The 16584-nt window shown below is 45.2% G+C and overlaps 1 protein-coding gene across 1 annotated transcript in view; it reads right to left on the bottom strand.

Moving 5' to 3' along the window:
• GLI2 (GLI family zinc finger 2) overlaps nt 1-16584 on the bottom strand; it is a 193143-nt gene that overhangs the window by 64280 nt on the left and 112279 nt on the right. The window contains exon 3 of the mRNA XM_027678946.1: nt 3983-4088. Coding sequence (XP_027534747.1) covers nt 3983-4088 — 106 coding nt within the window. The remainder of the gene's footprint in view (nt 1-3982; nt 4089-16584) is intronic.

Here is a 16584-nt window from a genome sequence, read left to right as displayed (position 1 = left end):
CAAATAGTGGGGAGTGGAAGGGAGCTATCAGTAATCACCTCCGATATCTGCCAGCAGCTTTCCTCTGGAGTCAAGGGCTTGGTCTTGCAAAGCTGACACTGAGTCCCTTTAGTTTAAAGTAGATGGGAGTTATTGCAGAGACCGCTCCCCAGTGGAATAGGGTTTTTCTGAAGAAGTTCACTAAAATACAAAGTATCCTTTTTGTTGGAAAAGAACCTGTTCAATCTTATAAAGTGAATTTCTCTGGTTCAGCTCTGGACCTGTAGACACATCCTGGCTGATGACATTTCCCTCCAATAGCGCTGACCTATGTTCTACCTAAACCAGTGGTAAAGAGTGAAATTGTGACAAATCAATAAAAGCTGCATGCAGAAAACAAATGTAACACCCACCACTGCACTTCCACAGAGCCTACGGAGAACTCAAGGATCATTTGAATGAGTACTTTATTTTTCTAGACGAGTCAAGCAAGCATTATGATTCTGTCAAACTATTACTGATGCCAAAAAAAAAAGTCCAAAAATGAAAGATGTCCAAAAATGCACCACCAAATAAGTGAAAACGACAGAGGTTGTACAGAAAAGTAGGTTGTCCTAAGGACTGCAGAAACACTGGAACACCCTGAAAAAAAATCTCAAAAGTATTCTTCAAAGAAACACCAACAAAATCTGCTTCTGGATGTACATAATAAATCCTCAGTGATTTGGAAGAAGACTCAAATCCCGAAAATTATTTGTCATGCTACTTAACAGCGATATCACTGAGACAGAAGGAATGACAACACTGAAGAGAAATGCAGCAAGTCTTTCAGGCCCATCTTGGCACACGGGTCTTTTATTACTTGAGTTTTCCACATTCCTATCTGCGTTCCCAAGAAAAGGGTCCCACAGGTGGTCCTGCTCAAGAGAGCCTTGCAACTGGAGTTCCCTCCAGTGAAGATAAAATAATGTATGTTCTCATTAGGCCAAATGCAAACAGTGATGAAGGGGAATGCACTGACATGTCACATCGAGCAATCAGGAAGCAAACCTTTGACATAATGCAGCAGGCAGATAATAAGACCCCATAGTTAGCAACAAATGAGACTGCACTTAATTTGCTGTGCAATGTTCACATAATTAGATAAATTTCGTACCGTCAAGACAGCAGACGGCTAGAATATGGACTTGATGAATTGGGGACTCTCTGTCAGGCACCGATCACATTAATCATAAAGCCAAAACGCAGTGACACAATTTTTCTTCCAAACATTTGCCACAATTTTCTAGAGTGAAAATATGTATGTGCTCTTTTTTCTTTTTTTTTTTTACGTGTTGTTTACTTTTAAAACAAGAAGGATTGATTTCTACACCATCAGATGGAGTACAATTTCTAGAGGCTCAACTGTCTCCGCAAAGTCCACCCACTCTACTAAATACGAGCCACGTAACCACTAAGTATGTTCTAGCCTAGCTCTACCACCATGTTCTGGATGATTTCACATTGAAGATCCTCCAGCAAGGAGGGTGAGTGCTATGTTATGACCTCCAGAGACTGCATTAGAGAGAAGAAAGACAAAAGAAAAGCAGAGTAAAAACTAGAGCAGTAAAGGGCAGGACATGAGGTTAAGATAGTTGCACACAAAATTTAAAGAGGAAAAATGATTGAGAGACTAACTCCACAGCTGCTGAGAATTTTCCCAGTGTGGTTGTGCCATAGTGCAGGGCATTTGGAAAACAGCCAAACACAAGTGGCGTTCCCTTGACCCTAAAAAACAATCACAGCCACGAAGTACTTGGCTGCTCAGCTTTGGTGCTTCACCAGCCGCAAAGGCACCTTTGTAGTTCTTTGCCCAGGTAGTTGCGAAGAAGATTATGTTTCCTCTTCTAAGACGCACAACCAAGTTTTCTCTCCAGTACCTTGCAAGTTGGTTTTGTGAGAGGAGCTGCTGGGAAGGTGAGGAATCACAAAGAAGAAAGGCAATAGTTGTTTGCAAATAGTTATTTGCCAACAACTGTACCCAAACACTAAGGAGGACACTCGGTCCACTGACAGACAAATGTGATCACTGCTAACACAACAGATTATTAATATTGGTGCAGATGAACTAAAGCCTGATCTGCCAGTGCTATACACTGGCCAGGGTTGAGAGCTGAACAACTTCAAAAAGATAAAATAAAATACTGGCTCCCATTACTGGGAATATGATTCACAGGTACATAGCATCAGCTGGCAACCTCTTAGTTGCATTTTGGAGAAGACCTTTCTTCATGACCACACCAAAAAAACTGCTGTGGAGCCCCAGCATAAAGTGCATCCAGTGCTTCTCGTGAGGAGTGAAGGGGAGCACTGAGCACACAAATAACATGTGACAAACATGAGAACATCTGCTACCCTCTCTTTTAACCACTGATTTTAATATTACCCCTTTCAGAAGTCAGTATGTACTTTATTAGCCAGAGCTCTGGTTTATTAACTATCTCCCATTATGTTTTCTACAATTTTTGCAGGTACTTGCATGCAAGATCAGAACTATTTCATTCAGCTCCCTTATCCCCCTCAATTCCCATGTTACCAACCTGCTTTGTCATTTCTCTTTTGCACTCTGTATGTAAGGAGCTGCTCTGCCCCTTTAAACATCCAGTCAAACTGACTGACAGCCAAAAAGACAATGATTTGTCTTCTGCTAGGATCCAGGGGAGTGCCCTATCATTTATTTCCTGCAGTATTTTGGAAGTGGAATAAAGCCCTGGTAGCTGTGGGACTCCACAGATCTCCTGGCTGCTGCTGTCTGCATTACTTGCTGCCGAGGGACTGTTCCCCTGCTCACACCTATCCAGAAAAAGTACAAGTAGCCGTGGGAAAGCTGGGTGAGCACTGACCCTGGCCAGACAGTGAAGCCACAATAGACCTCCAGAGGATTAAAGGAGAGTTTTGTAAGTGATGAGTCCTAGTTGTTCTTCCCTTGCTCTACTTACAAAGGGTTTCCAGCCCTTACTGGTTCCCCTATACCAAGTGCTCTGGGACCTGTCCCTCACCAGATGTCTGGGCCCTGCGTTACAGCTGCGGGTTGAAGGACTTTGGGACGGCTGTGGGACCACCAACCCCATTACACTGCTCCTCATCTCCCATGGGGATGGTGCATTTCAGAGACAAGAAGAAACCCTTCTGGCCACATGGTCATTACAACCTCTGCTCACATCTCTGCTGGCTCCATTTTCCTTGCCCTGCTCAAAGCTCACAGGAGGTGAACCCAGATCTCTCTATAAACATCTCCTTCAAGACATCAAGGACTATTGACCTGTCATGTCCTGGATGAGGAGATTAACCATGAATCACCCTCTAAGGGTACAGGCCCTGACTGGCACCTGTGCTTGTTGCCCATCAGGTGCCCTGGGGAGGCGAGGCTTTCATGAGAAGGCCACCACCAAAACCCAGAGTCCTGCCCCTCCAGAGTGGACACAACACCCACATGAGAACCCGGCTTCTTACCACATTTTAGAAAACACTGCCCAGCCCATTCGGGATGTTGTCCAGTGAAATCAAACTGAATTATGGCATTCCTGGCAGCCTTTTGCCACTGTCCTCACAGCTGGCAGACAGGGAGGAATGGTACACAAGGTCTCCAAAGGGAGGGACCAGTGCCTGGGTCTTTGCCAAGATGGTGACAGAAATGACCCAGGCAAGGCATGATGTGAGAAACACGGCGGGTGCAAAAACACAAGTCAAGCCTGTTCCTGGGACCTGAGCTGGATAACAACAAAGAAGCCCTGTACTCCCATCCTGCTGCTGTAGGGCACTTCTATAGGCTTAACAGAGCTGTAAAGCATTCCTGCCAGGGAGGTCAGTATTGTCACTGGATGGGGACAATGAGGTGGAGGGTGGCCAGTAGGGCCAGCTTGCCAGAAGGGCAATAAGTCCCTGGGACTTTAGCAGTGGGATTCAGCACACTGCACGTGGCTGACACTTTAGCAAGGCATGGGAGTGGAGGTGCAAGACTTACCCGTGGATAGCGTGGATAGAGTGAGGTTCGTAATGGTATCGTCCTTCCTGGTGGCGCATGTCAATTGGCAAAGGAGCGTGGAAGGCCGGAAAAATGTGCTGCGGCACTGTTAAGGGGAATAGAAGAAAAAAAAAAGGGACTTCAAAAACTTTTCCTTCCCTTTTAAAACAATTTCAAAGGCACTAAATCTCCATGAATTTCAGAGCAATAGCAGTGCAAGACAAGGGGTCTTCATGATATCAGCGCTATCATACACCAGAGAAGTGGAATGAATAAATAATCAAAGTCATGCGGAGAAATCCTACATCTTCGACATAAAAGATCTCCAACAGGGTTTTTGACAAAGACAAGCAGCTAAGCGCTCTTTGAACTTGAGGAGATTATAGCAAGCACCAAGGAAAACTAGACTTGCAACGCAAATCAGACTCAACAGAGCCTGGTGGGATCCAGACCTGCATCGTCCCTCAAGCCTGGAGTGGCAGCAAACACTGTTCCTGAAGGTCTGTACACACAAGTTGAAAATATTTACCTAAAAATATAACAGCAAGAGCAGTGCTAATGCAGAACATCTAGGCAGTCAGAAGAGGCTCAAAAGCGCCTACTGCCAGGTTCTGAGAGAGGAGTCCAAATTGCTCTCACTTGTAATCACTTGAGGCCCTATTTTTTATTCATTTGAGAAGCTTGTTTCATCTTTGATGGAAAGATAAAGTGGTCTCAAAAGGCACCGAACACCTACATTGACTTATTAAATCTACAGGTTTTAATATTTATTATTGACCCCAAAAGTTAACAGCGAGAATATTTGAGTGAGTTGAGTTGATGGAAAATTCATCAGGTTATTTCTCCTCGCCACCCCCAACAACGCTGCCTGGCTGCCTGGGCCCTTCCTGCTAAAATTACAGAAGCTAAAGAAATACAATTAGCAGAGCCTCAACAGCAATACCATACGACCGCAATAGCGATACCATACAACCCTCTGATAGGGCTCAGCGCATCTGTAAAGATGCCCCTTTCTAGATTTGTGGCGGCAATTGGCTTAAAGATAAAATGCTGGTCTTGCTCTGCCTTTACAAACAGAGAGAAGTTCTTCGCTAAACATAACTTAATATCGTTGCAGGTTTTCCATTCCTTCTCTGGTTTCTTGGCCTTTCTGTCTAACTGGAGACTAAAAGCAAAACAAAACCAACCTCCTAAGTGAGCATTTCAAAACCCGGTCTGTGCTCCATATTTCACTGTGACTTGCCTCCACGACAGGTACCATCTCTCTGTAGAGTGGGGAAGCACCATCCAAAACCAAAGTGTCAAGGCTTGGGCCAAATCTCTCGCTGATGCTCAGCAAACTCCAGTAAGCGCCAAACTCTTTTTCTATAAAAGACTTAAAAGCCAGCCTTTTGCATCTGTGACTCCAGCTGCAACAGAGCTACGCTGACTCCGTCCGGTGGGGATGTGCTCCTCTCGGGTCCGTCGCGCAAAGCCTGCGTGTAATCCTCATATACGCCTTTCCCAGCATATCGGCAAGAGGATCTGAGGCTCCTACTCCCATTGCAATGTACAATCCCTGAGCACAGTGCAGCACAGGCGCCGTCAGCCAGGCTGCCGGGAGAGGTGAGAGACTACACAAAAACAACCTTCCTGCCAACTCTGCTGAAAGGCGTTAAGCGAAGGTAGTCGGGATGGAAAGTATTTAAGGCTCTGCAGCAGACTTGCTCTCTGTGCTCCAGCAAAGGGCTGGCACTTCACACTACCTGATACACTGGGAGCATTTTTGCAGCTCGTCTAATGTCAGGACACAGTAGAGTAACTGTTAACCACCTCCTCCACCTCTGCTCCCCTCCCCTCCTCTTCCAAAAGCAGCTCAGGGAGAGAACGAACTCGCATCCTTTAGGATTTGCTTTGGCAGCAGGAAGATTCACCCTTTAACCATCCTGAGTAGGGATGATCTGTTACATAAGGACACTTGTAAGGAGTCTTCATTTTAAGAGGTAACCAATGTTTTTCCAGGTCAAAAATACATCACAGTTGAGCTGTCACACACCATCCCCTGCTCCCACAGCACAGTAAAGCCTCCGGTCTCCCCGAATCATGCTCAGCTGAAACTGCTGCCCAGGCTGGCAGACAACATAAAGCTACTGTCCTCTTCCCTGGGGACACTGCTGTCCCCAGGAGCTTTTACATCATCACATACAAAGCACGGTCACAAAATCAACTGGCCCTGCACAGACATCCAATGGCAGATAACATCTCTTCCAGCCTGAGCCCCTAGGCTGGGCTTCCTGCAGCACTCACCCCATATTTATGCTGTACAAATAAACCCAAAGGAGCAGGATCACTTCTGCGGTCCCGGGATCAACTCACAGCCCTGCTGGTGGCATCCCTATAGGTGAAGTTTAGCAACCTCCCAAAACAGGGTGGCCACTCTGCCAGTAATGGACAGGTCCAGGGTTGAGTTAACCCCCACAGTGCAGGAAATTGTGAACTGACATGGGTTGAAACTGTATTTGCCATTGTAGTTGACTTTTAATGATACGGAGAATCATATCCTAATCCTATGGCCCATTCCCTAGAGCAGTTTAATTTATTAATAATAATAAAACTACTAAAACCAGGTCAAACTGAATATCTTAAGAGCCAGGCCAGTTATGTTTTACTTTGTAACTGTGCATTTGTACATGATTGATTGCTGAGATAATATTGGAAATTTTTGTGCTAAAAGAGTCTTTCCCTGTCACTCAGGAGAGCTGGGAAATAAAAAACACAGACTGTTTGCTGCCTGGCCTCCTTTCCTAGCTATCTATTGATATAAAAATGACATCTCCCCCTCACACCTCTGCTTATTAATGGGAGAAAAATTTCCATGAACTTCCTCCCTCCCACTGACACTGCGGGTTTGTTTTTAGCATTTCAACCTATTTGGTCTATGGGAGGGTCAGTAATACCTCTGCCTTGGGCATCTGTTTCACACTTCCCTTTCCAACCCCACCATGTGCCCTGTGCTCGGCTGCCACTAATGGTGAGGGGAAGGGTCGTTTTTTGTGACGTCCCTTTGCAACGTTCCAGTTCACAACTTCCCTTCTGCTTCCCTGCCTGGGAGCATCAGCCAAGCCTATGGGATCCAGTGGCTGGTGCTGTTCCTTTTTATTCTCTTCCAGGTGCTTGGTCAGAAATAATGAATGGTTTTATAGGCAATCAACTACCAATTCATAAACGTCAGCCTGGCTCTGCTTCTTGTTCCCACCCCTCCAGAAGAGGACTGAGAGCTGGCAGCAGGACAGGAACACATGCCGTTAACAAAGATGGATGTTTTACACATAGGAGTTAAAAAGACAATTATATTCAATTACTTCAAGTAAGTTACGGTGATGTATTCCTGAATAGCCACAGGAAGGGTAATATGATGATTAGGGCAATGAATTTGCCAACTTTAATCTAATCAAGACAATCTTTTGTTTAGCATTATCTACTTTGCAGTGGCAGAGGATTTACCAAACCCAAGCAATCTTTGCAGATTTAACCCCAAAGCTGCCCAATTAGCATTAATGATGATTGTTTTACACAAGAGGGAGGAAGGTTTTAGCAGGAGGCCTGGGGAAAGCTTTCCCCCAGGAAAAAGTTGGGCCACACTAAACCATGCAGTATGATACACTGAGGCGCGAAGGCACAACAAGGCATTCCCTAGAAGTCCCAAGCACTGGAACCATGGATAAACACTTCCTCTGGTTCCTTCTGAAGGAAGAGAAACTGAAGAACACATCAAAACCAGCACCCAAGGGGAAGGGACAATGAGAAAACAGGGTGTTTTCTTTAGAAATAACACAGTTCTACAACAAGTCGGAGGCACGCAGCTCTCAGGGTGAAGCACAGCGGCAGAGAGGCGAGGCACAGTCAGGAGGCCCCACCTTCCACCCCGCCGCAGATCCTGCAGGAATGTGTCTGCTCCACTGTGCCATTTGATAAGGGGAAAGACGCTGCTACCTGTCCCCACTTGTCGGAGCTGATTTTCTGGCCAAGGTTTATGAGCAAGACACAGACCTCCCACTGCTGTATTCTCATCCTCGTCTATTCAAAGGCCAGCCAACCCTCTGGCTTCAAAGAGAAAAGATATGAGGCAGAAGCACAGGTTTAAAGGGGATGTCCCTTTGCCGAAAATCCCAGGAATCAGGGTGGGAGGCATCAGAAACAGGCATTTTTTGAGGATGATGCAGGCTTTTGATTATCTCCACAGATAAACCTGTGCTTCAAGAGAAACACAGGCTGCACATATGGGTTTGTACAGCAAGCAAAGGAACCATTTTGACATCACTCACAGAAGAACCTCTGTTTTAGCTGCCCAAAAAAGAAAATTAGGAAGGTTCAAGTAAGCTTTTTCTACTCCAAATACTTCAGCTTACACATGTGATTATGTATAAAATAAAATAAAATTATGGAAAAAGAAAAGAAATCAGACACACATCACTCCATCCCCCCACCCCCCCCGGCGCTGAATTGGATTCCATTTGAAGTTTGCTTTTACAAAAAAAATTCAGAAAGGCCTTGAAAAAGGACTTAAAGAATGTCCACTGTTGGCTCTTGCAACTGTGGTGCTGCAGCAAGACTGTTTGGGAAGAGACCCCGAGAAGTCCCCCCCACACACAACCTTGGTACCACCAAATATGTTCTGGGCTCCCCTTGCTTTATCTGAAGTACATGAAAGTTGCACAGGACACCATGTGGGCAAAACAAATATGGTTTTCTTATCAATGTCCAACAGTCTTCTGTGGGAACAAGCAGTCAAGGCTCTAAGTGGGTTTCTCTGCCACCAGAAATAGTGCATAAGCATTTTTACAATCAATAAGGAAAGTAATTTGTTGAGGAAAAAAGTAAAAGATCATTGTCTAGATAATTCAGTACCTGTAGTGCTTTTCTCAACAAATTTGCAGCAACACCCCTAAAAAATTAACATCTTATAGAAGAGGAAACACAAATACTGACTTCTTGAGATGCGTTTTGGCTTTATTTCCTATGGGGTTAGTGATGCATGGGACACACCTTTCATAAAGGGATCACAAGCTACCTTGCAAAGACTAACAGAGCTTTGCTTCTCCTTAGGAAGGGAAGTAAACATGCATTTGAAACATAGCCCTGTTTTTTTACTCGACAGGGGCTGAAACAGGGTAATGCAGAATAACTTGCGCAAGTCTACACAGCCAAACAAGAGCAGGTTACCCAGTGAACCTCAATCACAGCAGGCAGAAGTTGCAACTTTATCTCTAAAAGGCTTCAGAGCCCCAGGGTACTGGATGGATTCGTGTTAGTGGGAGAAAAACTTTTCCAGACAACAGTTCACACACTCCTGTCACTGCGATGTCATTAGCAACTGTGCACAAGTAGCTGACACAGAAAAAAAAAGGGAAAGGAATGTCCCAGAAGATGCTGGTGAGAGTTCACCAGTGGTTCCACAGCAGCAGCGCTGCGCTGTCACAGGGCACAGCCCTCTTATTGGGGAAGGTGGGATGCTGCTGGTGAAACACAGCAGCTTACAATAACTTTTACTTCTTTTATTTTTTTCTCCCAGGTCCAGCTTCTTTGAAAATGATAATAGGGAAGTAACTGCTGTCTGCACTACAGGGAAACCTTTAACATGGGAGGAGGCTTTTCCTAGTTTTCCCAATCTCCAGAGCAAAGGCCCTTCTTGCTGCCTACACTTTCTCCTGGATATCCAAATCTCACTCTCTTCTCAAGAACAAGGTTAAGGTACAACAAAGATGAAGTGTTCTTCACTCAGTCATCCCCCAGAGAAGCCCAAAGCATCAAGTGAGAAAGAAATTTTAAACAGCATTTGTTTTTCTTATTACACTTTTTAAAGTCTCAATTTTACTCATCCGCAGCATACATTTAAAGGGATGTATTTTGGCATCCTATGAGTATAGTGGTTGCGAAACAGCAAAGACAGGCTCATGCTTTGCTCCCCAGCTTTTCTGTGGTGATTTTCCTCACATCAGAGCTCTCCTGGGGTTGTTGGGTTCTGAGCATCCCTGGACAGCCTCAGCATGTGAGTAGTGGAGGCAAATCCAGCCTCCAGCGACTGAGTGTGTGTGTGGCTACTTGACTCCCTTTGATAGTCCATCCTGGGCGTTTCAGTGTTGTATTTGGATGGCCGCCCCTCTGGCAAAGTGCTGCAGGACTGTAGGTGTCGGCAAGGGAGATGTTTTTGTGTTTGTGTGACGTCCCCAGAATAATGATCTAGCTGTTTAAGTGAGCTGAGCGAATGAATGAGCACAAGAAAAACATCTTCACTGAAAGCGCAGCCAAAGTTAATGCACCATTAATAATGGTCTGGGTGAATTATTGGAAGGGATAATAGGCCTGGGGTCAGGGAAGGTCTGAGACAAAGAACAGGGAAAATTGGGTCACAGAAACATGACAGAGCAGATCACGCTGATGCGTCTGTGGGATTCTCCTCGGATGAAGTCATATACCACCACACAGAATATTAAGGGCTTTGCAAGGACAGCCATTCCCAGAACCACCACTCAGATCGATACAGGGAGGAGGGGGAGCAGCAGACACACAAGGCTACAGTAGCTGCCTCTTAGTCCCCCACGAGTCCCCCTTTGAAAGACTCACTTTAATGTTGTTTAAATACTTTGCAAAATACACCAACTGCGCGCTTTCCTCAAAAAAGGATATTTATGTGGTTGCCAATTACACCAATCTGAGAATTTTCTAAGCAGAGAGATGTGTCTGGGGGAGTATCTGCCTTCCCTGAATGGCAGCACCGTGCATTTCTCAAAAACCCATCTGAGGTGCTCCAGCAGCTCTGCTTTTCTCTCTCCAAAATTGCAGCAGACTGGTCAGGGAGCCGCAACCTCTTCTCCTGCCCCATCACCTGCCTGTCTTCACAACATTAAATTACCGAGTAATCTCGCTTTGTCAGAACTTCCCTTCTTTAAAACAGAGATAATAATACCTCCCTACCTCAGAGGTTTGGTTAATGTTTATACAGCACTTTAAAAATGATGTGGTAATTAAGTGCTCAGTATTATTATATCAACGTGTATAATGATTCCAGCAGACAGCACTATAAACAGGGCTGTACTATGCCTGCTTTCCTTTTGTTTGGCTTGTTAGCATTTGGTTTGGTTTTCATACAGTATACTTCAATTATTATTGGTTAATTGTTCTGTTGTTTTACTACCTGCTCAGTGGCTTTGACAAAAATAAAAGAGGAACCACACAGGTAGAATAATAGGAAACACTCATTTTGGCCCACTGTGAACATTATACCAAGGAAAAACGGAGGCAGGCTCCCACCAGCTCACCTACAGGAGCCTCTCCTGCCCCAAGCACTACAGACCATCTTGAAAAGCCGTTTCCATCCAGAGGGATGGAGAACCAGCTTTCTCTTCTTCTAACAAAACTAATGCAGAAAGATGGTGGTAGCCTGATTTACAAAACTATTTTTTCAGACAACGTGTGCAGAATGTTGGAGAAGGCAACGTGCTTAATTTAACTGTGGTTGGGTATAACAAACCAAGCTTCCCATCCAGGTAAGAAATAAAGATCAAACAACTAACTTCTGTGGCACAAACAGGTCAAGTAATGGTAAATACCTTGTAGGAGAGTTGGAAGAAGAAGGGGCCTTGCTGGGATGCAGATTTGTGAAAATTAAACAAAAAATAATAAAAATACATTGCTCTTCAGCTATAAAATCACCCCCAAAAAAGCCTTGAAAAAGGATTATTTTACTGACATCTCAAAGCACCTGCATGACAGAGACAGTGTGAATTCACATTCAGAGAAATTGAGGCACAGTGAGGAGCAGAGGACAACACTGAGAATGCTTGCCTCTCCACTCCAGTACTGCTGGAGCCCCCTGCATGCACCTCACTACCACAGAATGACCCAGGAGCTGTTGATTTCTCTGCTCAGATCCCTGCAGGCACACACACTTTGAATGCCCATGTGGATGCAGTACTTACTTTATGCAGAATAAAGCCCATTCCCAGGGTTACCTGCATAATAAATGCCATTATAAAATCCATGAGACACAGCAAACATCTCTATCAGACACCGCAAATGGAAGGCTGCCCCTCTGGCATCCCAGAGGAAACCTCCTTGAATGTGATCACAACAACCATCCATCCTCTTGGGGACGGCCCAGAGGAGTTTATTCACTTACAAAGTTTATTCTACTGCTTTAGCTCAGGTGGAAGAACAAACACATGCCTTTTGAAAATGTTGAGGGCTGCCCTTATGCAGCCCCTGCCTAGGACACAGGCAGTGTTGGCACACGGCAGGCAGAAACATGGTCTTGGTGGCCATGCAGACAGGGAACAAGTTTCAGCCTGGCCACTGTTTCTGCATTTAGGCAGCACTGCTGAGCTGCAGGCTGTGTCCAAAAGCAGGGAAGGCAGGCAGGCATCTGCGGAGCGAGCTGGCTCTTGCAGCTGGGATGGGGCGAGATTAGATCAGTGAGCTCCCCCCGCAGCCCCATGGCCAACTCCAGACAACACTGAAGGAATTTGCCCATAAAGTTCCTCCCCACCCCTAGAAGGAGGCAGTGCACTTAAATGAACTCAGGCCCTAATGGAAGAAGGATATTCTTGTTCACCTCAATGTCTAACCCATCCTGAAGCTCCTGGCATCTCCACTCAGCTCTCTCCTGTGTACTGCCTGACCTTTGGTAAGGACATTAAACCTGTCAGTCTTTTCCTGGGCAAAAGAGATGGAACAATTACAGCGAGGCTAAAAATGGCCTTTACCCCTACATGGAAAGTTAGATTAAAAATTTAAGAGTTCATTGACATTTTCTATAATAACATAGAACTGTCGTTAAGAAATCAAACCCTGATATTCCTCAGTTGCCATCTACCATCTCCAAAACATGGCATGAGGGGCTTTTTGCCTCATCCACCAAAGGCACAGGGACAGTTGCTGCTGGCAGAGACACAAGGACACCAGGAAATTCTTCAACATGCTCCCATACAGCAGCTGGCTTTATAGCACCCTTCATGTGTGACCAAAAATGGGACACTTCGCATCTCAATGAGAAAACAGAAACTTTCTGAAGCCTGCTGACAACCCACATGGAAAGTCCTGGATTTGCTCTTGTAAAACAGGTTGTATCCAAAACTTTCAAAAACTTCAAAATGGTGGTGGTGGGGGGGGGCAACGAATATATTCAGGTCTATAGAAGTATTTTCAAACATTCAGATGGGCATCTGTGAATGAATGCATTATCTATTATTCTACAAGAATTCCTGGGGGCTTCAGGTTATTGATATGCGGCAGCCTTAGGGAGACAAACCATTAATTCTTTGTACCTCTGGGAAGGGTAAATAACATGAAAGCAGAGCTCTCCTACAGCCAGGGGGAACCACACAAGCAGGAGGAAGTCTCGCAGTGGGGTGTCCAAACACCAAAGCTCTGATGGCTTTCCAAAGAGCAGTAATTAGAAAAGTCTCTTGATCAGCCTCACTGTCACCAGCCATCTTCTTCAATCCCAAATAGTCGGAGTTTGGGGGAAAGTTTAAGGCAGAACAGTTTTCCATCAGAAAACATTTTCCAGGTATCTGCACCTGCTGTCAGAAGCAGTACAGAAGAGATTAAGATGGTTAAAGATCTATTATAGACTACAAGAAGAACATGGAAGTGATGAACTTGAAATGCCTTGACTTTATTGCAACAATATCTGCCAACATAGGAAGTTTCTGAAAGAGATTGCTGAGAGTTTTTGCTTCCATTTTCTGTTAAATAAGCATTGAACTCTTTGTGCCACAATAAAATCTGAAACATCAGCAGCTCAATGGCACATGGAAACCTGCTCCACTCACATGTTACTGCTGGAGAAGTTGCAGGATGCCAATCCCACCTGGGGCGTACCAGTCTACCCCACCATACCTGATCAGGAGTTACTATCTCCATGCTAAGCATTTCCAGAGCGAGACTTTTCCACCAGCGCTAGATTTTTATTAGCTGGACAAGAAGATATGACCACTGAATGGCAGAAAAGAAACCCAAAAGGCCTAATGCAGCTTATTAATTCCACAGGTGAGCTGTAAATATTGAGTCTAGAAAATCACTTAATTGCCAGGCTGTCAGGCCAAGATTTGTTTTGAGGATGCTGCCAATCTGACAGTTATTAACAAACAAAGAGGCCACAAGCCCTGACTGCACTGAGATCCTTGTTATTTCTACTCATGTGCCACCTCCCAACAGGAAGTACTTAATAAGAATAATAATATCCCGAAAGGCCAACCTACGGCAGTGCAATTAAAAAGCTTTTCTGTCTCACTTTGAGGGGAGAAAAAAAAAAGAGGGGGAAATTAAAATCAGACAGGAAATTCCACCAGAACAAGCTAACTTATTCTAGTTATGTCCTAATAACACAGAATTGTGCCAACTCCTCCAGAAAGCAGAGGAGGGAAAGAAAAAACAAAAAGAGGGGGGGAAAAAAAAGAAAGGAAAGAGTAAAGAAGCCCTCTAGACTGCCTCAGATCTGAGGCTACATTGTGGTTTGGCTGTGGCTGCAATTCTAAAGGGAGAAAGGCAGTACAAGCAAATAAAAGGCAGTTTGCTTTTCAAGCAAGTTGCTGCTATATGATGTAACTCCTGTAAAAAAGCGTGGCCACTGTTGCTTTGTTGAGAAAAGATACAGCCCAATAAGCTCGAAGGACCCGATGAATCTTGGGGATTGCTCTCCCTACAGCTGCTGACAGAGAATGGAAAGAAATAAAAAAAAGAAAAAAAAATCCCAACCAGCAAGGAAGAAATCCCGGCACGCAAGGGGCAGGCAGGGAGGTGGGGCAGACCAGATGGTGGTTCAGCTTGTGCCTGCTTGGACAGGCAGTAGGAGAAAAATCAGTTTGTCAAAGACTTCTATGAAAAATTATGGATCCCCTAAGAAAGCCATGTGCACAGAATAAAAGGAGAGAGAAGTTTAAGGAGAGAAGTTTTTTACAAGTTGTTATCATCCTGCTTCCTGAGAACCCAGCAGCATCCTGGATTCAGCAACCGCTTGCACCTCCAGCTGATTCAGCAATTTCCAAAACAAATGGGCCAAGAGGATTTGCCCCGACTGCTCTGGGGCCAGGTCAATGAATGGCAAACTCTGCCTATTTCACAGTAAAGCTCATTTCATAGTGGAAGCCACATCACTTTAAAACAGCTGGTGAAACATGATTGTGTGAACCTCATCTGACTGCTGAGTGCCTGGAGTATTCCCTAATATACCCTGAATTTCTCCCTCGGTCCCCAGTACCTGGCTGTGAGAGATGCTCCATGTGTTTTTTTTTTTGGGTACCCAAAAGAAAGAGAAATGCATTCAATGCACATGCAGACATGGTCCTGACAGTAGTCCCACCTCCCGCAGTAGAGACTCTGGGAGCAGAGAACCAGAGCATGAATTCATAGGCAGCTGAACATGTTGCTCAATACAGCTCAGGTGCTCCTGGAGTTTATTTTACATCTGAGCAGTTTTCCTTCCAAACTTCCAAAGGAATTTCCCTTGGTTCTCAAAAGTGCAACTGTTTCAGATCACCTAAAATACAAGGCTAATTTGTATATTGCACCATTAGATTGAGGCTTTATGGGAGAAAGTACTAACTGGCATTTATGACCTGAAGGCAGCGGGAGCATCAGACAACACTGCTGACTTCAGTTGCATCTGACCTGACCAAGTCCAGGATCTGTGTTGGTGGGACATGGAGGGACAGTGCAGAAGCCTCAGCTGGGAAATGAGACTGGAGTACCAAAGGGCAAAGCATTGAGTGAAGGAAGGAGAGCACATGAGCTATCACACAGTGCTCTCTGGATGACAATTCTCATCTGACAGCAAATCTAGCAGAGCCCTGACCATGCACCTTCCATTCATGCAAATAAAACCTCATTGAGAAGCATCATCCCAAGCCGCATCCCAAGGATCAAGTCTACAGATGGAAATGTCTTTTAGCATTCACGCCCCCAGCCACACATTCACACCCCTCCCTGGAGGTGGCACTGGCACTCATGAATCACACTCTGAGCCAGCTCAGGGAGTTCATCCAGTTGAAAAACTAATCACCTAAAATTTTATTGCACAGGGTTTTGGCTGGATCAACTCCCTGAACCAGTTTACCATGAGATCGCTGGTGAAGAAAAAGCAAAATGCTGCTGTTCAGTGACCCAGCCCAAGCTGCCACTGAAAACATTAGTTTTGACCTCCCTCAGCCACTTGTCCCCACGACACAGCACTCTCCATTATGGTAGCCAGGATGTTTTTGTGTGACTGCAGGGCTGACTGGATGGAGAAGTGCATCTCACTGAAAGATAGCTTACCTCTTCCCAAGGGCTGATACTCACAGCCCAACTTCCCAGGTGCTGGTCCTGGGGGGCATGGCTGCTTCTACATGTATGGAGGAGCTGGGATGACTGGCCATTGCAAACTAAACACATTTCCCCAAATCCATCAGGTAGCACTCCATGAGCTGTCTGCTCAACCAGCCAGTGCAACTTGCAGGAGTTGGAAAGCTGCCTTGGAGAACAAAAACTCCCAAGCAGATGGCTAAATCCTGTGAAAGCTCAGGTGCCAATGCCAACAAGAAAGGGCACGCCAGCCCGCCCTGATCACAGACCTACCTGAACGG

Source organism: Neopelma chrysocephalum, unplaced genomic scaffold (assembly GCF_003984885.1).
Source record: "Neopelma chrysocephalum unplaced genomic scaffold, ASM398488v2 Primary Assembly neopelma1_44, whole genome shotgun sequence".
NCBI lineage: Eukaryota > Metazoa > Chordata > Aves > Passeriformes > Pipridae > Neopelma > Neopelma chrysocephalum.
Note: the sequence above shows the minus strand (reverse complement) of the source record. Positions and strands in the feature narration are given on the sequence as shown.